The following is a 24,551-nucleotide window of genomic DNA, read 5'->3' as shown; positions in this document are numbered from 1 at the left end:
GCTAACTATAATACACAAGGTCTTAAATAAGACCACCCCAGACATAGGACAAGATTGCTGGTTGTGCCTAAACCCAAAACTCCCTTACTATGTCAGGGTAGGAACTCCCCTAAACTTAACTGAGCTCAGCAGGCTAGAACTTCAAGTCGATTCACTAGCAGAAGTAGTCCTCCAAAATAGAAGAGGTTTAGATTTATTATTCTTAGAACAAGATGGATTATGTATGGCTCTAAGTGAAACCTGTTGCTTTTATGCTAATAACTCTGGAGTAATTAGAGAGAGCTTACGACTAGCAGAGAGAAATTTAGATGTCAGGGAAAAACAAAGACTAGAATCAGATAACTGGTTTCATAGGATGTTCAATTAGTCGCCATGGCTAACAACCCTCCTATCTGCTGTAGCTGAACCTTTAATCCTCCTCCTCCTCTTGTTAACTTTTGGCCCATGTTTCCTCAATTTCTTGTTTAGATATATAAGGAAGAGAATTAATTCTATTAAACTTTTAGTAATACGAAATAGAGGCTATGAGCAAATTCCACATGAAAAATCAAGGATTTGATTTTCTGTTAAGGCCAGTGGGGAATATGCTGGCTGGAAAATTACTGCTTGGCTATCGCCCATGGGAACATAGGTTATCGCCCATGGTAACATAGGCTATCACCCATGGGAACATAACATTCTAACAATATGCTTTCTGCTTCTGTACCCCCGCTTGCACAACTGACCTGTGGGTTGACAAGTACTGAATAGGAGAAAAATAGACCTTTGTGTTTAAGACAGAATGAGGAATGGGATTTAGGCCTTAAAAATCCTGTACCTCTACATTTCAGGGCTGCTTAATTTGGGGTCTGCGTACCCCTGGCAGATCCAGCTGGCTGAATAAAGAGCACGTTTTCTATAACTCACTGATTTCTGGTGGTCCGTGTGTCTTTCGGGGGCTGGCGGCTACAACTCAACCAGAACCGTAATCCAGCATCTATTTAAGGTCTGATCTCATGGTATGATTATTTACTATCTCTGCCAACAATTACTGGAATCTAGACCAGGCTTTATGTAAATCTCTTGGTTCACACCAAGATGTGAATTCTTTTCAGAGATAGCAAAATAAAAAAAAGATGCTTAGAATAGGATTACGGACACTTGCTTAAATAGAACAAAGGAAGAAAAAACAAAAGACATGGAAGTATCTTAAATATATTGATCTGCTCAGAGCAAATGCATGAGTCATTTAAATAAAAGTGCTTTAAAAGTCATCAGGTGGGACAATTTACATTTTAAGATTCAGCTTCCTTGGACTGTTATTTTACTTCTAGTAACAAATAAATCCTTTTTCTGGCTGTGTGAGAGATGGCCAGTTGCATTTTTTTGTAGCTTAGGGCTCAGATACCATATATTTATGTAAACTAGAATGGAAAAAAAAATCATATTTTTTTCATTCACAGAATCAAATCTTAGCAATTCTCAGTAACTGAGAAAAGTCTATTTGATCTAGTGAAAAATTTGACGTATATGAAGGAGTATATTTTGAACTTATGAAGAAGTATATAGTCTAATAAAATCTTTCAAAATAAAGTCATTTATTTAAAAAGCTACTAATTAAGTTATATACAAAGCACAGCCTTAATTAACCATGTATATACATACAAACATATATGTCACTAATAATAACAAAATTCTAATAATCATGTCAATTAATGCTATGTAAATATGACAATCTTCTCTTTGTAGTACTTGAGCTATTTATATTATCTTATTTTGAATATTATATCACTATTTAGAAGCTTATTCCATAGGATTTATCATTCGATATTTACCTGGGGTCCATACTTGTCATGTATAATGAAAACTTTTGTGACTTGTGACATTTTTTAACCCTTTAATGAATGCAGGAATGACCCTGTATTAATTCAACTCAGACCCGGTGTTACATTCTGAAGTCCTTTAATATTGATACTTGATCTGATCAGAGATTAAAACTGCATTTACATAGATGTGCCTGGGGTTTAAAAAAAAGTTGTTAGCATCACGGATGGAAAATACCAGTAGGTCTTTGGGCTATTTCAGAGATCTACTGGTATTAAAGTCAAATTAAACATTCATCTCTGACTTCAAGAAGAAATGAACAGACAGCTGAACTATATATAATGGCTATTTGCCTTGTTGAAGATTCTTATCCTCATTTTCTAGGTGTCTGCATTTAACTGGTGGTTGTTGTCCTTATTAGTATATCAAAATGATGTTTACTAGACCTAGAAATGATGTTTACTAGACCTATATATATATACGCATTAAAAAGTATCTGTGTTTCTGTTTGGAGATTAAGTTTGTCTCTGATGGCTTTAAATAACGTGGTCAAGGATGTGTCAATGTGGTCTATATCAGAGATTGACAATCTCTTTCTATAAAGGGCCAGTTAGTAAATATTTAGGCTTTGCAGGACATATGGTCTTTATCAGTACTACCCAACTCTTTCATGATCACACAGAAGCAGCCATAGACAATGCATAAATAAATGGGCATGGCTTTGTGTCAATTAAACTTATCTATGGATATTGAAATTTGAACATCATATAATTTCATGTGTCATGAAATATTGTTCTTTTAACATTTTTTTCAACTAGTTAAAAATGTAAAAACCATTCTCAGCTCAAGAGCTATACAAAAACAGGTGGTACGCCTGATTTGGCCTGGGGTGGAGTCATAGTTTGCCAACCCCAAGTACAGAGGAAAGCCATTGGATTTGCAGATTACCGGGTAAGGTTCTAGGCAAAACTCAGGGACCCACTAGGTGGGCCATCTCAGCTGCTGACTTCTTTACCCTGAGTCCCTATTTACTCCTAAGCATATTGAAGGCATTGGATGAGATTAGGTTTTTAACTCATTTCCCATTTAGAAATGCTCTTTGAGGCTGAAGCAAATCTGACTGGTTTTCAATGTGAAAATAAAATACAAAAACTGTTCCTGGAGTTATTTCTAAACAGAACTTGTCTCTAATCCTAATGTAATAGAAATGTATACATAAATCGGATTCATTGGATACATCTTTTGCTAATGACGGTTCAAAAACAATGTTAATTGACTTGGGGTAAATGCTGTGGCTGCAAGTACCGCCAGCGAGTATTCTTGGGGCAAATGGGAAATGGGTTAAAGCTCTTTTCTGCTTCAAAATCTCTCTGATCGATCCTGCCAGAATAATAGTGAGAAAAAATAAGCTCAACCACACACAGGTTCTTCCTTGGAATTTCTGGAAAGAGAATTGTGGGAACTCGTTGGAACGATGTATAGCGTGCCTTTTATTAGCTATCAGAACTCAGGCTTTGAGATTTCCAATTTGAGACCACGTGATTTCTGAGAATGGGGGCCATGCCCTGATGATGAGACTGTTTTTGATGTAGACACTCAAGCCCTCTCGTCAGCATATTCAACAGGAACAGATGAGGGGTGGCTGTCCATGTGATTGCCTCTATGGCAAGTCCCTACCGGCAAACTGTGTATGGAGTTTGTTACAAGTGTGTAGTTATGGGACAAAACTAAGCTAAAATTTCTTTCACATGTAAATGATCTTTCAGCTCTAACGACTTGGGAAGCAGAAAAACAATTTCAAGTCTGTAACTTCATTTCATTTTACTAACTAGAATCTAAAAAAAGAAACACACACACACACACACACACACACAGCCAACCAATCAGCAGACATTGAAAGAAGGCCTAAAAGTTCTGGGCCAATCTTCTTTATTTACCTGGAGGTGAGGAAATGATGACAGGATATTAGGAATTTTCTCCTCTAGAGCCAAAATGGTTTGGAGTAGAATTATATCTGCAAGGCTCAGCTGATTACCAACAAGAAACCTTTGTCCATGTTCCCTTAGAACCTGTAGGATATATAATTTGCATCAGTTACAATACTCTACATAGAGAAACTGATGAAGCTACTGAATCAGCACAGTATTTGAGAAGGGGTGAAACTATAGCCTTGCCCTTTCATCTTTTTATAAATAACATTAATTAAGAGGACACTAAGATAGATAGAGAAAGGAGACAAAGTGTAAAATTGAAAGCATCATTAAATATCTACTCTATATCAGAATGAAACAGTGAAAAGGGGAACAAAATATTAATTCTAGATTTATCATCCAGTATGTTAAAAGAATACTCTTATTCTATAAATACGTCTACATAAGTGAATTAGCCCTGATGAATTCAGGAGGCTGGGCAGGAGGAAGTGATTTAAAAAGTAAGTGATAGGTCCTCGTCAAGGAGTCCAATCTCGTTTGCCAGTTCTGTGTCTGTGAACATCAGGACTCACTGTCATAAATTAGATGTGACTATAAAAAAAAGGCAAGCTTCCTTTCACATCTTCTAAGACAGAGAAAATTAAAGCATGAGAGTTCATCTTGACTCCCATTGTGAGTAACATACAGGTGCAGAGAGTCACAGGAATAGATGATGATCAGGAAGAGCAAGAAACAGTGATAGAATGGAGATCCCCTTTGCAGTGAACTCTTGGACGCCTACGAGTATGAGGAAGTGCGCCCACACGTGCATGTGGTGTGTATGCCTGACAGGGACTCTGCCTATGATTCCAAAGCAAATATAGCCACTGCAGCCAGAGTGGGAGAGTACAGTGTATCCAGAATCTGAAGTCAGAGGGACAACGTCCATTCTCAGCTCCCCAGCTTGGGCACGTCACTCAATGTCTTTGTGATTCTGTTTCATTATGTATAAAAGAAGAGTAATCATTTTTAGCTCATGTATTAGGAGGAGTCCTGACATAGTCTCGGCCAAAGGGACATAATAACCAGCAGTGACCTTTCACCAAGGCACTTATTCCTCCTTTGTCATACCATATGTCTGCATTATATATTACATTCACAAAGTGCCTTGTGAGCAAGAGACCAAGGAACCAGGTGACAGAAAAACCCAGGAAATACCTCTTCTTAAATCTAATTCCATGAAGATGGCCAGAGGAAGTTTGTCAATTCCATATTTTTAGATTCTCTTGTTTTTTAATTAAAATATTTAAAACAATGCCTCTCGGTTGAGGAAAAGGAGTTTGAAGCCCAGAAAAACAGATAAGAGTAATAAGATGAGGAAAAAACGAAACAGAAAACAAGTGTGAAGGGAAGAGAAATAAACAGCAATGGTTCTCCTCTTCATATCAAACTATTAAGCGAGCTGTCTGATACATAACGCTGTTCAGCAAATGTTTGTGGAATGAACGAATAAATTAGGTAGTTTCTGCTTTTCTGTCGCTTACGTAGGATGGGTACCTGGTGAATGTAAGAAATAATAATGCACACATGTGGTAAGCCCATATTTTTTCCAGACTTTTGAATAATGTGGTCCTAGTAGTATCTGAGGAGCTGCAAGACATCCTGGTTTTGTGCTGGCTACTGTCAACTCCTAGAAGTCTAGCAAGGTCAGTTCAACAGGCCTCAGCATTACACTGCCCTGGCGGGAAGAGGCATTGGTGGCGGCTCCCTTGTGGTCTGCTTATGTTGTGTTCATAGGCTTCTCTGCCACCTACCTTTTCAAACACAGGAAAGTATCTAATTATAGCCTTCTGAGCCATGTTAACCACTTCCTTCTGTTGATCGTCTGGTTTTAGGAAAGGATGCATGATAATCAGTTCCAGCAGATCCAGCGTCCCCTCCACATACATGTCAATCCTCAAAACAAAAAAGTATTTTTCTCAATTTCCCCTTTTTGGAACGCATCAGCTTCCACAACTAAGAACTTTCTCTTGAGGCTCTGGCAACTTAAGTACCAAGAAGCATTTATCTACACCTGTCTCTTAAGAGGAAAGATGCAAAGACAACTCTGGTTGTCATTCAGAAAATTCCTTCAGAAACATCTGTCACAAACCAGAAAGCACGATAGTTATGACAGCTCTCTCTCCCCAGCCCCTACCCCTCCACTCTCACTCCAGTACCCACACTCAGTGTAGGCGGAACTTCGCATTTATAAAAATAGTGGATTACACTTATGGAATGCTTGGTATGTATCAGGCGTGGTGCTAAACACTCTATATCTATTATTTCATTGAATCCTATGACATTATGAGGAATGTGCTATCGTTATCTCCATAGTACAGGAGATTCATCAGGACTCCAGAACTTGACACTTTGCTTAGGGTCATGCATCTGGGAGGTACAAGGACCAGGCTTTGAGTGCGAATTATAATCCAAGGCATAGTATCCCAGGCCTTGAATGTCAGAATGGCTTCCTATTCCTAATAGTCAATGGTAATAAATTTGCAAGAAAAGTAAAAAGTAATATCAAAGCATTTAAAGATGTTGAAACCTGAAACAATCACACTACAGATACAGGATCTAATATCTGAATTCAATTATTTTCTATCATTTTACTCAGACTCTCTGTACTGATTTTCTAACTGGCCGTCGTGACCTTTCTGGGTTTTTGTTTCCTGTACACACGAATGACACAAGACATAAAGTAGACAGGGTGCGCTGTAGAGGACTGCAAATCGCTAAGGCATCAATAAGCTGACAAGTGAAAACACTCAAGAGGGGCCACAGTACAGGGTTCTCTCCTTGAGGTCCTTGCCAAAGAGATGGTGCCTGTCCGCTATGTAGTGGAGAATGCTTCGGGTCTGCACCAACTTCATCCCGTCAATTTCAACCATTGGCACTTGTTGGAACAGCAGGTGGTTACCTGAGAGTGGAAGCCCAGAGTTAGAAGTGATCTATGCCCTGTCTCCCAACCCCTAAAAAATGCTCTAGGGAATGAAAAGGGATGGTGTGGCCATAGCCTTAAGGAAATAGTGTAAAACTCCCTGATGACAGATAACCTCAAATTCACTCACGGCAGCAGAGTTAGCCATAAAAGAAGCCTGAAAACTAGCATTGTTCTAAACTTTTCGTTTTCATCCAGGGAAATTACCTACCCACAGCGATATGGGGTAGAGACAAATTTAGTGAAGATATTCCTCAAGAGCTGCACTAGATGCATGTATCTAGTTAAGGCTAAATTTGAATTAATGAAAATTGAGAAAATTTAAAATTCAATTCCTTAGTTACACTAGACACAGTTCAAGTCCTCAGTAGGCACAGATGGCTAGTGGCTACTACACTGGACAGTGCAGAATACAACATTTCCAACACTGTACGATGATCTACTGATAGCACTGCCTTAGACAATCTGATAATGAAGCCTAAGTCACCAAGTGATGCTCATGCATACTCATTGTTTTTTCTCTTGCACAGCCATAGGCCAGTTACTACCAAGTTTGCCCCCACTGGTGAAAAACTAACCCATTACTTTCTTTAACGCTTTGTATCAGACAGTTCCCACATAGCAAACTCTGAGGACAGATGCAAGTATAGGGTACAGCCTAGCCCTTGAAGGGCTCAAGGATTGGGGCACGTGAGGGTTCAGGGAAGACGAGGACTCAGCACGTGACTAGTCATGTCAGGCCAGTGTCACCCGTGACAGGTGGCATTACAGCCCTTCAGAGTTGGTCTCTCTTAAGGAAGTCTTGAGTTGGGCCTGAGGCTCCTGCTGATGGTTGGGAGGGAGGCTGCTTACAGGGTTGCTAGGTATTTCTCAAGGGCCCTGGGTATGCAGAGTGTAGGAATTAAAAGGCGGGGGGGGGGGGGCTTTTATTGATTTCATATGTTTGGTGTTTATTTCAGAAATTGGGGATGTTTATTTGCAGACTTTAAGCCCTCAGATAATTTGGAGGAGGCAAAAAAGGCGTGACAAGGAAGATGAGGAGGGAAGGGATGGAGGAGAGGAAGGGAGGGAAAGATGAGGAGGGAAGGGATGGAGGAGGGCAGGGGGAGGAGAAAGAGATGGAGGAGGGTTGTTTACATGGATAGAAGAAGGAACCGCTCCCTTCCTTTAGCTAGCTCTTACAGAACTACTGAATAAGAAGCAATTTCCTGGCGATTTCAGCTATTATTCATTTGTCTGGTTTTAGGATACTGTTCTGAATGTTTAGTGTCAGCAGCATCTTTGCCCTTCCACCAAGGATCAATTGTTTAAAAAAATATATATCAGCATTACCGGCAGTTGTCTCATTTCAATACTCACCATCCTGCAACTTCTGCAACTGTTCTTTTGTTTCTAAAAATTCTTCATCAAACTAAATTTTTAAAAAGATAACCCCCCCCCAAGAAAAGGTACATGTCATTATGGGATCAGGACTGCAAATACCAAGTTAAATTGCCTCAAAATCTGAGAGAAAGAGGTCACTTAGCACTCACATCTTGGCTTCTAAAGAACACTGCCCTCTAAGAGAAACAGGGGCTCCAAAGAAAAAAGGCTGATTCTGTTACATTAGGAAGCAAGGAAGTGCTCAAAGACTAATGAGATATGTCAAAGGCAGACGCACTTAGGACCTTACCTGAAGGTAATTCCCTAGACAAATTTGGGACAATTCAAGCATCAGAAAGAGTAATGTCAGTTATGGATTTTAACACACACCAACAGAAAAAAATCCCTGTCTCCAGAAATGAATAATAAAAAAGAGAAAAAGAAAAGCTCTTTTCATAGCAGAATTAGCACTAATTAATATAGAATTATTGCTAATTAATGAAAAAATTTTAAAAATCACCAATCTGCAACCTACTTTCAAAGGATTGAGGGGGAAAAAGCAGAAAGACAGGAAGGGAGAAAGCAAATGTAGCAAACTGTTGACAACTGAATTTAGTTGAAAAGTATCCATTGTACTATTACAATTTTTCTGTAGGTTTGAAAGTTTTCAAATTAAAAAGTTGGAGAAGAAAAGAAACAGAACAAATTTCTTTTCTTCTGACATTATAAAATGTTCTAGTGCAACTTTATGTCAGGAAGAGGAAGTCTCGTCCCCCCAAGTCTGGGGATGGTTCTCTGCTGTTGTCTGTCCCTGTGCTACTCCCCCAAATCATTTAAGAAAGAGGTAGAGCTGACCAGCACAGAACCGGCAGTCCTCCCAGGCCTCCTCTCCTGACCCGGGGGAAGAACTGGGATGTGGAGTATAGGCATAGCTTCTGCTACTTGCCAGGGTCTTCGTGGTGTGAGGAGAGGAGCTGCATGCCCCTAGAAACACACTATCTGGTGCCTCAGGCTTAACAATGTTCCAGGCATTTGTCCAAATGCCCAGCTGGTCAGATGTGGTGTGTGGGTGGTGCTTCCTCCACAGGACTGCTTTCAAACATTTATGGCCATGACCATTTAAAGCACATGGAAAAGTGAGAGAGTGGTGTCCAACCCCAGGCCCACCCTTTAGAGATTCACATTCAGTAGTTGTGAGAGACCCGAATTATGCATTTTCAAACACAAGTCCTTCCCAATGGTTCTGATTTTTGACTTTTAGGACATTATGCAAAATGGGTGCTCTCACTAGAGAAACTATGTGTCAAGCTTTGTAAAAACTATTGGTCAGGAAGAAGAAACCGGCACCAGAAGGGGAGATGAGAGAGTGGACAGAAAGAGAAGGACAAATATCACCAGGCAGAGCTTAGAGGGAGCTTGGCAGCTCTAGTCCAAGTACAGCCCAAGGCTGGATGGGTAGAGACAGCATCTGGGGTTCTAGCTGCACAATCAGTTGTCTTTGTTCCCTAACTTGGGAGAACTGCCGTCTTTCACACCACACCACTCCTTCTTTCAACACTGTTTCAGTTAAATTACCCACAAGTCCTGGATTCAGAGCTTGCGGCTGTTAAGTCTTCTCTTAATCATGTGTTGATTTCCCTTGGAACAAGGGGCATCCGACTGGATTTCTTGGTGGGGGGTCTTCAGGTAAATGGAGCCCCAGGCAGTGGAGAAGCAACATCTAGCACATACCAATGTCTAAGGCCTCAAACCAAGTGACTGAGATGGAGGACGCTGACTCTCTGAATTAGGACTAGCTGCCTTTCAGCAGGTTTGGTTACCTAGTTACTCAGATGTGTGTCTTTCGCATTGTAGGCTCAACCTGATACTGTGACACGGGAATCACAAACTCATTCAGTGGCTGCCAGACTGTCCTCCTGATTGTTTCAAATTTATATGAGCCAAAACTTAGCTAAAATTGTCTTTTGGCAAAGAAATGGAGAGGGCCACCCTCCATACTGCTTTTTGGGAATCGTTCTTGTAAACCACATCGTCAGCCCTAGTAAGGGAGGCCAATCAATCTCCCTCCACCGTGGCCAGAGGGGTGTGCCCAAGACCCAATCTGGGCTAATTATTCTACCCCACCTGCCTGCCCACTGCGACTGGTCTATGATAGGTGGGTCACATGACCCATGCTCTTTTTGTTGTTGTTGTTGAACTTATCTAGGGTTGGGTTTCAATTATTGTAACCAAGAATCTTGACTCGTAGGAGAGTAAGGGGAATAGGATAGAACAAAGATAGGGAAGAGAGAGAATGTAATGAAGGATTATAATACATACGCATAAGACACTCATTGCAAAACCTGCTTAAAAAACCCAAAATTATAATTCAGAAGCATACAGAGTTAGACAGATGACATAAATAAGCAGACCAGGTTCAGGTCATGGAACCAAGAATTTTTTAACTCTCTTCTTAACACAATTAGAACATGCGTCCTAAGACAAAAGGAAATGAGGGTCTGTGTTGAGCAAGAAAGGTCTACCTATAGTGGCAGTCCTTAATCAGATTCAGCAATTGCTGTCACGTGGAAATGAGGGCTCAGTATCATCAGATCTTCCCATTTCCCAAGAGAATTCAGAAATCAGGATTTGTATATAAAAATGATTATCAATTAATTTAGAAAAATTTAAAACACTGTGTGGAATTATAATTCTGTGTAAAGAAACCCAAGCCCAAACCCAAAGCAACCAAACAAAACCCAAATGCCAAACCCAACAGACTTCATGTGTTACCTTTGGAGGTTGGTAGGGTAACAACTCATTATTCTGAAAATTCATAAAGAGACCAAATCAAGCATTTATCTTGCCTTTCCTATATGAGCTATGTTTCAAGGTAATTAGTTAATGAATGAAAAATTATTCGTTATAAGAGAATCACAGTTAATAAATTCATGTGAAATGATGGAAATAGAAAAATCACCATTTTGTAATCCCTGGCAATGATCAATAGCTGCTAAAACCACTAGTTGAAAGGGTAATGGGGGAAATTTTACAATGTGTGGGTCAGGCTGACGTTACTGGAACACACCGATGAAGCTATGTGTCTCTGAAGACAAGACAGTCAGACATCATGCACCCCTAATGGCGTACAACAGAAATATGCCCACAGTATCCATCTGTCAAAGTCTGGCAGGAAAAAAAAATTTAAAGATAGAAAGAAAAAAGGAGCCTGGATTTGATCACATCTCTGGATCCAACTAGCCGTTTGCAGAAAATATAGAGAATAGAGGAACATGTTAAAATGAGGGTAAATCAGCCAAATACAGAATGGGGAAAATTCTACAGGGCAGTTTCACCCACAAATAAACGGCACTAAAACAAACGCAGACACTTTGCACCCAGATCTTGGCTGTTAATACCATTTTCTAATAAAAGGGACCAGGGCTCCTTGGAGAAATACCTGATTCTAGGGCCAGGGCAAGGAAAATAGCCTGGAGCATCTTGTTATGTCAGAAAATAAGAAATTGATGGGAATGGGGGAAAGAAGGCTATGTGGAAAGGACACGAGAGCTAACCTGAGAGAGTACCAATGGCCAAAGCTGAAATATTTTGAGCAAAAAAGTAAAGAAATATTGGATTATGACCCACAATAGAAATAAATGTACTTAAGTCCATACTGATATAAATGAATGACTGAATACATAAATAAATTGGGGAGGGGGGAGAAATCTCCCTTACATAAGAATTCTAAATGCAGATACTCCCCTCTCCAGGAGGTGGAGCTTAATTCCTATCCTTTTGAGCGTGAGCTAAACTTAATGACTCGCTTCCAAAGAATAGAGTGAAAAATAGTTTCTTTACAAAAAGAAATCTGGCAGATGCCACCTTAAACAAGTGACCAAGGATAACAGCACCAGTGATAACTCACGTTAATATGACAGAAGCCCTAATATGATGCAATGAGAAGGGCACTTCGCCTCTGTGCTATTTTTCCCCCAAACCCCAGTTTAACCATGAGAAAAACATAAGACAAACAAACCCAAGCTGGAAAAGTCTAACCAATGCTTTTTAATAAAAACGGTCAAGGTTGTGAAATAAAGGAAAGACTCAGAAAATGTCACAGATTGAGGGTGACTAAAACATATGACCTAAGATAATGTTGGATCCTGGAACAGTCATCCACTACATTCCATCTATAAAGAAAAACCCTTTGAAGGGAAGGAATCCTCTGACTCTGAAGCATGTCTGTAATATTAGTGAGACAGAACTATATCAGGGCTCTGCCATTTATGTTTTTCTCAGTCTCAAAGCCATATGAAAAATCCGTGAAGAAATAGCACATGGGGGTACCTCCACTCCAGCGGCAGCTAAAACCCATCTTACGGTTTCCATCCGACCTCTTCCATTTGGATAGTGGAGCTTGGGCTTCTCTGCCATGATGGCCTTTCCGGCTTTCTGAAAAATTTACAAATGCAGCAACTCTTCTTAATTTCGTGCCCTCAACCCACTGCTAAACGAATATTCATGATTTGGGCACAGGAAACTATTGTTTTTACTGTTTCTCCTCATTCCATAAAAGCATACCACCATTTTAACACATTAAAAAAGAAGAAAAAAACACGTTGGCTTTCATATCATCTCTATTTATGATGTCTTATTCCGGATCTTGGGAAGCTGGGGCCATTTGTTGTAAAGACATTTATGCTAGCAGTACAGTACCTCACTGATTCAGATCATCATACACTTTGACCTTGAAAATCTTAGATTTCCCAAATTCGGCCTGGAGAAGCGAAATGCGGAGGGTCGCGGAGAATTATACGTCCACCCGAACCTTTGCAAGTAGTCACACTTTCACACGCATCATATTTGATTATCACAGAAACTGGAAGGTGAGCAGGCCGAGTATTCCTATTGTCTACAAAATGTACATCCTTTGTCGCGGCTGCAGTAGCGGCCCCTGGGTCCCTCACGTCCCTGGCACCCGCAAAGAGATGAGCCCGGGTTCTTGCGAATGCGCCCAGGCCACAGACTAGGCCACCCCAGACTAGACTCCGGGACTCCGCATGCCCGCTCAATCCACGCTGGGTCAGAGCGGCCGCCCGGCCCAGGGAGGATCCAAGCCTGCCGTCCATCAAGAGACTCAGGGTCCAAAGAGTGGTTTAAAAAAAATACGCACTCTGGCCCAAGAATGCTTCCCAGTCGCAGCAAAGGGGCCCCAGTCAGCCCAGACGCGGGCGGGAGCGCACAAGACATGAGGGAGGGAGAGAAAAGAAGGATTGTAGGGGATAGGGGTAAGGGATGGATGGTGGAGTAAGAGGCCCGAATCGGAAGAATAGTGGGAAAGAGAAACAAGAAGGGAAAAGGCGAGTGGGCGCGGCAGGAGGGACACAGACCTGCAACCAGCTAGAAGAATCCGGAGCCACACAAAGCACACAGCGAGAAGCCAGCTGAGAAGAAAGATCAGCTGGCGGAGAGGAGGCGCTACCGGTGGGCGAGGCTCCGGGAAGATTTCACCAATAGAAACAACACTATTTAGCATGACCCACCCATTTGCAAGGCATTCTGGATAATATGAAAACAGCCCAAATTCAAGCCAATTTTAACATTAATTTTAGCATTATGAGGGAGAAAATGACCTTTAAATTATCATTTAGATTTAGACTTTAGTTAAAATTTTCTGTTAGCGATCCAGCATGGGTTTTTTTAAAAAAAGAAAACTCGACCTATGCGTAAAGACAAAATTCTGTTTAGGTTTATATAGCCTGTGCCAATATTAGGGTGCTCGGATGTGAGGGCGATCTGGCTGCGACATCTGTCACCCCATTGATCGCCAGGGTTGATTCGGCTGATCTGGCTGGCTAGGCGGGTGTCCCCTTCCTCCCTCACCGCTCCATGTGCGTCCCTCCCGAAGCTGCGCGCTCGGTCGAAGAGGACGACCTTCCCCGATAGAGGAGAGGACCGTTCTTCGGTCAAGGGTATACGAGTAGCTGCGCTCCCCTGCTAGAACCTCCAAACAAGCTCTCAAGGTCCATTTGTAGGAGAACGTAGGGTAGTCAAGCTTCCAAGACTCCAGACACATCCAAATGAGGCGCTGCATGTGGCAGTCTGCCTTTCTTTTAACAATGCAATAAAAAAATCTTAAGCACCACATACTACTGGAAGTGTAGAAGTATGAGAAGTATAATAGTGTAATGTTTTAATATAAAAGGATAGCCTATTTTTCAGAGGTGTTAGTAAGCAAAGTACCATATATAGCTATATGTGCCACTAATGTATATATTATTAAAGAGCAGGACTTAGTTTTTCTCATTTTGTACATACACATTTAGTTTTTTAAATTTCTTTTTCACTGACCCCATGGATCATATTGAGCTTTCTCTTCACTGATACGCAACTGCTTTAAACCACAGGCTAAACATAGCACCTTCCTCAATGGGAGGAAGGGGAGTGTTGGTGTAGAGGTGTCGATGGGGCTAAAAAAGTAATTTGTCCGGTAAAAAAGTTAACACTTTAAAAAATATTTTAAAGCCATCAAGGCTATATTATAGAATAGAATGCTAAATTCACATGACCCTTAAGGTTAAAAATATATGCTTTCAAAAGGACTTCGAATTTCTTTTTGGAGGCAGCTTCTGCTATTCTTCAGACTATAGATACTATTATTGTTTTCACCCATGAGGTGCTCTTGAAAAGACCTAGCTTGAGAAGCCTGTGCTGGTAATTAATTGCGGCAGCACAATCAGATTTTTATTTTTAATAGATTTCTCTGGCAGAAGTGTGGAGAATGATTTGGGACAGTGTGGGGTCATGAAAGAGGCCTGTTAAATGTCCTCCTGAATTAAAGTAGCATCTTGAGTTTGGAGAAGATGGGTAAGAAAAGGTGAGCTTTAAGGAGGTGGAAAGTAAAAGATTTACTAATCAAGTAGAAGGAAGTTGAGGAAGAGAGGAAGAGAAAAAGTCTAAAATGATGCTGCCCCCTAACATACACATAGACACATTTCCTTTTCCCCCGTTCTTGTCTATTTTTTTATAACATTTATTGTCATCTAACATAATACACATTTTATTTGTTGTCTGTGTAGATTCGATAGAATGTAAATTCCACGAAGTTAGGAATTTTCATATTTTTAACAATATATTTTTGTATATCCTGCTCCTAGATATTCAGAGAATGTTTTATTGAAAGAATGAATGAATGATGCCTCTAGTTCCATGAAGCCTGTTGGAAGGGGACAAGGTTTGGGAGAAATAACAACAAGATTTTCTTTGATTCCTATGAGCCATCCAATTTGTAATGTCAACTAGACAGTTGTATAAGATAGTGATGAATCAAAAGGGAAGACTGAAATGGATAAACTGGCAGCAAAAAGATGAGCTTATCTATACATAAAGTAACAAAAGAAGCAAATCAAGAATAGCTGGGCACCCCAAGAGCCAGAAAAGTCACTTAAAAAATATGTTCAATTTTATCTTTCTAATTCTGACCTAACACAGAGATTGCTCAGTTTAACATGGGTAGGAGGCCCTATTTTCCCACCATACCGAAAATGATCATTCTTTATTCATTTTTTCCAAACCATCTTTCTACAAGGATTCACTTTAATTGAACTAAATAAGACAAGCATTATTCTTCAATTTTTGTTAATAAGTCAAACATTTATCTTCATTTCTTTTTTTCTAATTAGTTGAACCATATCACATTGCCGATAATTTACTATTTTTTTCCTAACCTACAAAAATGATAACTTCATATGTCCAACCTAACAAAATAGGACACACATCATCCTATCAATCTTTTTACTTGAAAGAGAAACTAAGGGAGAATCATAAGACTCTATTAATTACACAGCCTTGTGGAGAAATAAGAAATTCTTCTAATAATTCTGCCATTCTATGCCAAGTAACCTTAGGTCATTTTATTCCTTGAAGTCCCTGAAATCATTCTATTCTTGGACACCCTTGGAGTTTTTCTCAGTCTGGTACAGTATCACTCATAGTGTCTATCTATATATCTGGTATATTTTTGGAGGCCTTGGCAGGTCCCCTCTGCCTCTAAACCTTCGCCTACCCACTCAGTAGCAAGTAAAATTGCCTCAACAAAAGTCAAAAGCTTTTTTTTTTTAAACATACACATTTACCCTTATTTATCACTGTCATTTAAAGCCTGATTTTATAAAACACTAAAAGACATTTTTAAGAGTTCTGTATCACCAGAATTTAAACAGTAGAAATATCGTTAGCTTTGTATGTGTAAGTTATGTAAATTAAAATCAAATAATTGGATGGATTTTTTCTCAATATGGAAACTATACAAATGAAATAAATGGCAAAGGATCTAATAGCAATATTTTGTTATTTATAGATTACCAGTTACTTTAGGATCTAAACAAAGATTCTGAATATTCAGACTTCTTTTGCTGTGTTTCACATTTAAATATCTCCCTACCTATATTCTGAGTCAAGCTACTTGACCAAAAGGTCTGATTTAGGAAGGCATTTAGCTTTATAGCAAAAATTTTTCCAATCTGTATTTACCACCTTCAAAGGAATTGACATTATAGCGCAGATGTAATGTGCTGGTTTCCTTTTGAACAGTGTGCAAAAAAATATGTCCACCCTGTGGAAAGTCAAACAGGTACCAAAAAATGGGACAATTATGCATAGCCCAGGGAAGTATGTTGTTTCCCCATCTAAAAATTAACCAATGAAATAAGATACATGAACTATAGTTGACTTGGCTTCAGGAAAAACACATCTGAGAATTACATCATTTGTTCTCATCTCATCTTCAGTTATTGACAGGGATTTTGTAGGCTGCCAAGCTATTTACTTTGTGAACTGTAGTAGTGAAGGAACGAAGATGGACTTGCTCAGAATTGGTAATGAACTGTTCCCATTTCTCAGGTACAACCAATCCTTGTCTGTATATATCAGCAGATTAAATGAACAGGACACTTTCAGCATTGGCAGGAACGTGACTGTAGCTGTGATCTGTCTGATCACTGAGCGGATTTCATCTTGGATAGATAGCCTGAGACTTGTCTGGGTGTGCTGTCATCTTTGACAGTCTTGTCATACTCAATATCAAATTGCCATCTTTCAAGGACCTTGCCGCTTTCAATATTTGAGATGACTACCACCAGTTTCTGAAATGAACACTTGTATAACCGATCTTTCACTTGTTCCACGTTATTTATGTATTTCGAGCTCAGGATCAGTAGTTACAAAGAAGGTGAGTCCATATTTCTGCATTCGAGTAAAGGTTTCCGATAGCTATATGCCACACTGATATAAAATGCTGTTGATGCCAAGTGAGAACTCGGCCACGATTTTGGCGCTCCCGCGCAGCGTGAGGCCTTGCTCCCAGAGAGCTGCAGCACCGTGGCCAGGCCTACAGACGCGACGCGCACTCACTCGCTGCGCTCCCCTAGAGCTGGAATCTTTGGTGCTTCTGAAGGGGCACAAATGCCAAAGGGTAGACAAATGCTATTACAGTTGGGTCAGTTCTGATGGCGAGGGGCACGTTTAGGGATTCACCAATACAAGTTTGATTGGTAAATCATGTTCCTACAAAACTCTTTCAAGGATTCAAAGAATGTTTGGGAAATGAATTTTCTGTGGAATCCTGTAACTCATGAAGTTATGAGCTTCTTTTGAGGCTTTATATTGTACGTGAGTGTGCTGTGAAAGCTAAAAACATACAAAGTAGGCATTAATCATGATGAAATCAGCAACAGGAATTTTTGATTTCCCCCTTTTTTAATGTCCCTAGTCACTTTACGAAAAGCTAAATTAAAAAAAAATTACACATTGCAGGATAACTCTTCATACTGCTACTCTAAGTGTATGTTCCTCCATCAAGGAGAAGTTAAAAAGTATCAGAGTTCCAAATTAAGAAATAGTAAAGTTATCTTTTAATTGAAGAATGTGACAGAAACACTCAAATCAATTTTTCTTAAACAGTAACTTTATTTGGAGCAGAATTTTTTTTTAATGTAAAGTTAATGTTTTTAAATACATTAGGACAAACTATTTAAAGAGCAACATTTTATTTCAGAAGGGGCTTGCAATAAGTGGTTTTCTGTCCTATCTTCTCATCATTATGAATATTTGCTTTATAAATAATTATATTCTTACTTACTCCCTTGTAATCAAATCAGGTGACAAATTGCTACCAGTGATGAGCTATCTGAGATCAGAAGACTATTCAGGTCATTTTAAATTCACATTAGCACAGTGTCTAAAAGAAATTGATAATACAGATTAATGTGATATTTGCCTCCGGTTTGTCTTCTCAATGGTTTCCATGAGACGGTCCTTACAATAAATTATATAAAATACAGTACTTTGGTTGGAAATTATAAAAATAATTCTAAAAATTAACCACATGTATTAAACAAGTTGCTACAGTATGCTTTAAATGATATATAATAATTAGTATGTCAAACATTTTCTTATAAGCATATTGCTTTTGGCCATACACTGAGCTAAAACATACAGTCTTTCTTTTTCTCTCCTACCTAAATGGCACAAAACAATGGCTTGATGGAAGGGAAATTGCTACTTTATGAGAAAACACGGTGCCCATGAACTCCAACACTACTGGTATTTGTACTTAAAAATGAAACAATTCTTGACAAAAACAAGAATTGTTTTGTTTTACATGTGTTGCCTTGATTGTATTCAATTTTGGATAACCCCAGAAGATGATTTAGTGTTGATTTATTAGATGTATTTAGTCCTTTGGGCAAGAGATGTGTCTAAAAAATTGTTTGAAAATCAATTTGCTTCCTATTTAAATCCTATCATACATGAGCTGGGTGAGGGCTTAGTAATTCATGAGATTTTTCTGTAAAACGAATGATCACACCAAGAGTAGTTTTTGTGCCTGTGCAGTTTTCCTGCACTTTACATGTGTGCCCCTTGGCTCAACTGAAGTTTTGTGCACGAATGAGAGCCATCCCTGTACCATTTCCTGGTATCCCAGAAAGCTTTCTGACTGGAAATGAGGTATAGTCATGGAGGTACAATTAAACTTGTCATTCATCTTGGTGTCTTGCATTACATTTTATAATTCTTTAGTAATGAAAAAATACATGCAACTGGCAGCATTTCATATTCACTTAACAAAAAATGGTCACTATTCCCTTCTATAGTAAACAGCTTGTATACACAATTTGTCCTTTACCCATTTCAGGGAGAAAAAAAGAGTACTTTAGGATTTTGCTAGTTCTTTAGAATTTACATTGTTTTTTTTCAGTCTTCTAGGTTTCTCAACTGCACATAAGGCTTCTTGATTTTCATATGCATAAATGTGTTTAGCTTCCCAAGGGAAGTTGTTTGCTGATAAACAAAGGAAAGAGTAAAAGGAAAGAAAGTGAAATACTTTCTGAATTTGGGCCTTATAAAAGTATCAGAAAAACCACTTTATAATGTATAATAACCAAGTAACTAGGTTTTTCAATTTAAAAAAAAATGTAATGACCTTAACATAAGCTAGAGTGCCTAGAATATGGTATTCACAATCCATTTGCTTCTCTAAAGAGTATTTACAATTTAAACCCAGCTTTCCAGCAAGCTGGGTAAGGTTACAGATTAATTTATTTTGTAGACATAATACAGAAAGGGAAAATAAATATTAACCTCAGTAAAGGACTCATCTCTGAAAACACATTTTCTGTTGCTTTAGATAATGAGCTGAGAATATAATACAGAAATGAATTCAGTTTCAAGTTGTGCTTACACATACATATTTATTTTCTGAAGCTCTGCCGCCAGTTTGTTAACAGGAAAATATTACCTATCAAATCCACATCCATTATGTGCTTTTCTCCTGCCCCTAGGGATCATAGTGCTTGCTCAAGTAAATCTTTGAGCCAGATACTCCAAAGCAGACATTGCTCCCAATTTTAGGTCACACCTCTTTGGGAGCTATGGCAATTGGTTCAAGCTACCATGTATTAATATATTGAAGTAATAATTTACCAATTTAATAGGTTGAACCATATCAAAGTGTCAATATTTATTTTAACCTACAAAATTGACAATTTCGTGTGGTTCAACATGCTATATCCTGGAACCAAATGAGAACAGCTTGAGCCCTGGGAGAATGAGTCAATACACTATTGAGATTATACCGAGTTCTCTGGCGGTGACCTTTCCTCTTGCCTTTCAGGTAACCATGACCAGAGAGGCAAATGCGCCCTAAGGAGGTGGATGAGAGTGGACCTTTTGTCTTTTGCTGTCTCCAAACTAGCTTTGTCATTTTCAAAATTGCTGTAAACATTCCTCTCAATGGAACAGCCGTGGCCAACAAATAGAGTTCTCACTGTTGAAAGAAACTACGCAAGGGTTCAGAGTTGAAATGTGGCACGCTATGACACTAATATCATGGTAACTGTGACTTCCTAGATTAGTGGAACCTCTGCCATAAATCTTTTCTGCTCCCCAAATTGCCCTGAGATTTTGGCTAGGACAGAAGGTTATTCATTGTCTGTCACTAGCCAGGCCTGGAGAACTGAACTGAATGAAAAATTCTATCAATTATAATAAAAAAAATCTTCTGCTGCTTTGAAATTTAGTTTTTTGGTCATGCATTTTGGCAGGGATAGCAATTTAGTTGACTGTATTAACCTTTAAGTTGAGAATCTTGTGGCTTGAAATCTTCCCTTTTATGGGAAATGAGACAATTTGATTTCAAAAATGAAAGAAATAGAATGTAATGGCATAGAGCAAGATAAAACCTAGTTTCATTTGTGTATCTCAAATCATGATAAAGTGTATGGTAAAAATTTCAAAAAATATTTGGAGTTCTTTCATCTGGGGAATAAAAACAAAACAAAGTGCATTACATAAATACTTTAGAACAGCAAAACGGCATCAAAATATCGAATTAATAATAACATGACATTGAAAAAAACAGATCATTTTTCTAGTGTTGGTGTCAGTCAGGAAAGTCAGAGGTACCTAATGTGCCACATTTAAAATTTAATTACGTCACAAATATCTGCACATATTGAGTAAATAACCCTTTATCACATAGTCTTAAATTGCACCCCTGTTGCAATACTGCATCAATATTATTACTGTTTTAAAAATCTGTATAAAATATTATCTGGAACCCCAAAAGAAAATCAAGTAATCTTTAAAAAGTTTGTTACAAAGTTGACTGTATAAAATGCTAAAACATAATCCATATATACAAAATGCTGCTATTTAAGAAAATAATGGGACCCAGTTTTAGAATAAAATAATTTTGTACAAAAAAAGGGTATTGCATTCAAATCAATATTTAAAAAAAAAAACTTTAAAAAAGAATATTGAAATGTCTTAGTTCAGAAGAATAACTACAAAGTGTTTGTTTGCTTTTACACCATCCGAAAGTTTTCTGCAGGTAGAGTGCCAGTTGGCTGAGGGACAGTGTCCTGCTTTCCCCTGTAAAGGGCTTTATGACAATCATCGCCGAGACGCGTACTTGGAAGCCCAGTCTGTCCGGCCATGCACTGGCTGGGCGGCTGGTGGCCGTGGGATCAACCCAGGAGTGCTTCTAGGCTGGGTATGGAAAAAAGGTCGCCCAGGATGAGGTCTCACAGCCTTCAGGGAAGAATAACCTGCAATGAAAGAAAGGTTGGCTTGATTGATAGGAGACCCATGCAAACAAAGTACTGATAAGTGCAAAGTGCCAAAAAATATCAGAAAATGAGAGTTCAAGAGGAACATTTTCTCAGACCAAAAATACTGGTGTCATTCCTGACTCCTCTCTTTTCCTCATATCCCACTTGTAATTTGTCAGCAAATCCTACTGGCTCTACCTTCCGATTACACCCAGAATCTGACCCAACTCAACTATTACCACCCTGGCCCAGGCCAACACCATTCCCTGCCTGGATGATTGCAACAGCCTCCCAATTGGTTTCCCTGCTTGCAGCCTTGCTCTCCCCTCTCAGTCTAGGGACAACCTGCGCTTGAGTGAACCTGGAAGATGAAAGTCACATCACCTCACTCCTCCGCTCAAAACCCTCCAGTGGTTCCCATGTCGCTCAGAGTCAATGACAACATGCTTTGTACCGTCGGGCCTCTTACCACCTCTCTGATCTCCTCTTCCTACTCCCCTCCTCTCATTCATACCACTCTTGCACTCTGCCTCGTTATTTGTTGAATATACTAGGCTTGTCCTGTCTCAAAGCCCACGCACTTCAGAATCCCATGTCCGAACAGTCCCACCCACATTGTGTGGCTTACTCACCTTCAGAGCTTTACTCAGCGTCTCCTTTGCTACCCTATCTAAAACTGCAATCCATACCCTGCACTCCAACCCCCACCTTCTCTCTTTCCTGCCAGCTTTATTTTTCTCCTTAGCACTTATAAACATCTTATTCGGTTGACTTATTGTCTGCAGAGTGTAAGTTCCACAAAGACAGGGAGTTTTGTCTGTCTCCTTCCCTGGTAGATCCCAGGCTTATGACATGCCTATTCACGCCTACAGAGCAGGTGTTCAATGACTATTTGTTGAATCAAGTCATGAATAATCTGAAATAGAACGTACCTGGGGAGGGGTCTGGAATAGGTGCCAAGTGTACCCTCTGCATAGCAGAACCAACTTCCTTTTTCAGAAAGGAAGGGATATAGTTTCCAGTCAGTCCACTAGAACTCGTTGAGCCGGAACCAACTATTCACCAAAGCAAAAGCTCATTAGTACAAAATCATGTGCACATGACACCAACAGCATTAAAGGACAGTGGTGCAGAACAATAAAGAATTAGGTTTTTATTTTTTGGGGGGAAAGAATTATGATAAAAGCAGTGAATTCAGAGCACAGCATTCCACCACACCACACTATCGGAAAGATTGAGTGGGATGGGGGGAGTGTGTATCAAGGACAGTGCTGCTCCTGTAGACTGCACCCCAGTGGAAGATGCTTGGTTTGTTTAAGAAAAAGGAAGCTTGTCTCCAGAATAATGATAAGAACCATTACTAGGCTATAGAAAATCTTGCCCATGACCTCGAATACACAGAGGCTGGAAGTTACTCCAAAAGGGGGGTGATGGGAGTAGAGTGGAAGGCAATACTGACGCTTAAAATATACCAAGGCACACACTAAAAATAAAACAGCTCACATTTACTGAATGTTCAGTATGTACCAGCAACTAAGCTAAGTGCTTTATATAAATAAAACTCATTTTTAATCCTTAAAAAAAAGGGAAAGCTTGAAATTTTATTTTTTTTTAGTATAATTGATTCGGCCTGTTCTGAAATACGCTTTTTCCACTTGATAATATAGAATAGTTACCTTCCATGTCAGTATATGCAAATTCTAGAATATGACTAAAATAAAATTCATTTAACTATTCTCTTATTGATCAACACAGAGGTTATCCTAATTATTTACCTATTACAAGTAATTTTCCACTAAATATTCTTGTCCATAATCAGAAAAATTAATCATTATCAAAATGTATTAAAATCATTCACTTTTTATGTCATTTCCATCTTGAGAGCGCTTTAAGGGCCGAAATTGTATGCTACTCATCTTAGTATTGTAGGAGGTTAATGGAATGCCTTACATATAGCAAGTAATCAATATATATTGGAAGGGTGAATGACTGTCTATATAAGCCTTATGATTAAGGCTTAAAACTACACAGGGAATGATGAAGAATGGTACATTGGCTATTATGCAAATGCAAGTTAAAGCCACTAAGAAAGGAGTTATGGAGTGGTAGGACTGCTCTATGTCTTCACAACACAGAGCCTTGTCAGCAATCGCTTAAGGGTGAGCGGAAACCATGGTCTGGAATGTATGTGTGAGGAGCTGTGTTGGCCAGCTGGAGCACATTTTGCATTTTGGGTGAATAGATAGATATGGAGAAAAAGGAGGAGAGAATTTGAGCAGGTAAAGTGACAAAAGGGAAAAAACATACAGTCAACGAACACAAGAAAAGATGCTCAACTTCATTAGTAAATGAGACATGCAAGTTTAAGCCACAATAAGATACCATTTCACACCCACCACATTAGCACCCATCACATTTTACAATCTTGACAGTACCAAGTGGCATCAAGGATGCAGCACAACTCCCCTGCTCTGCTGGAGAGCAATTTGGCAATATCTGTGAAGTTGAAGATGAGCAGACCCTTTAATCTAACATGTTTACCTCAGACCCAGAGAAACCCTCACATGGGTGCACAGCAATGTCCATTTCAGCACACTGTCTAACAGCAAAAATTATAAACAACTTATATGTTCGTCAAGAATAGAAGGTATAAATAAATTACGGTCTAGTAGAAGTAATACATTATACTATTACATAGATATATATTATATATGTTATAAGGTATATAATGTGATATATATTTTATATAATTGCTATATATGTAACTGAATTATTAAAATGAGGGGAGAGCCAAGATTATATACATATTTTAAAACATGCAAAACCATACTATGTATCTCACACATATTTTTTAAAAAGCATGAAAATAATAAACACCCAAATCAAATGGGGGTGCATGGA

The 24,551-nt window shown here is 39.1% G+C and overlaps 2 protein-coding genes and 1 pseudogene across 2 annotated transcripts in view; all 3 read right to left on the bottom strand.

The window, feature by feature from the left end:
* GSTA4 (glutathione S-transferase alpha 4) overlaps nucleotides 1-13,525 on the bottom strand; it is a gene marked incomplete at its 3' end in the record, with an annotated part of 19,659 nt that extends 6,134 nt beyond the window's left edge. Inside the window, exons 1-6 of the mRNA XM_006926821.3 lie at nucleotides 13,431-13,525; nucleotides 12,388-12,492; nucleotides 8,056-8,107; nucleotides 6,543-6,675; nucleotides 5,528-5,669; nucleotides 3,741-3,872 (exon numbers count right to left, since the gene is read on the bottom strand). Of these exons, the coding sequence (XP_006926883.1) occupies nucleotides 3,741-3,872; nucleotides 5,528-5,669; nucleotides 6,543-6,675; nucleotides 8,056-8,107; nucleotides 12,388-12,474 (546 nt within the window). The remainder of the gene's footprint in view (nucleotides 1-3,740; nucleotides 3,873-5,527; nucleotides 5,670-6,542; nucleotides 6,676-8,055; nucleotides 8,108-12,387; nucleotides 12,493-13,430) is intronic.
* A 3,300-nt stretch (nucleotides 13,526-16,825) lies between these two features.
* On the bottom strand, nucleotides 16,826-20,302 carry LOC102891110 (annotated as a pseudogene).
* The window catches only part of ICK (intestinal cell kinase), a 53,056-nt gene continuing 46,491 nt past the window's right edge, over nucleotides 17,987-24,551 (bottom strand). The window contains exons 13-14 of the mRNA XM_006926437.3: nucleotides 22,583-22,705; nucleotides 17,987-21,647 (exon numbers count right to left, since the gene is read on the bottom strand). Coding sequence (XP_006926499.1) covers nucleotides 21,493-21,647; nucleotides 22,583-22,705 — 278 coding nt within the window. The 3' untranslated portion in view covers nucleotides 17,987-21,492. The remainder of the gene's footprint in view (nucleotides 21,648-22,582; nucleotides 22,706-24,551) is intronic.

Source organism: Pteropus alecto, unplaced genomic scaffold (assembly GCF_000325575.1).
Source record: "Pteropus alecto unplaced genomic scaffold, ASM32557v1 scaffold7, whole genome shotgun sequence".
NCBI classification, from domain to species: domain Eukaryota; kingdom Metazoa; phylum Chordata; class Mammalia; order Chiroptera; family Pteropodidae; genus Pteropus; species Pteropus alecto.
This window is presented reverse-complemented; position numbering and strand designations above follow the sequence as displayed.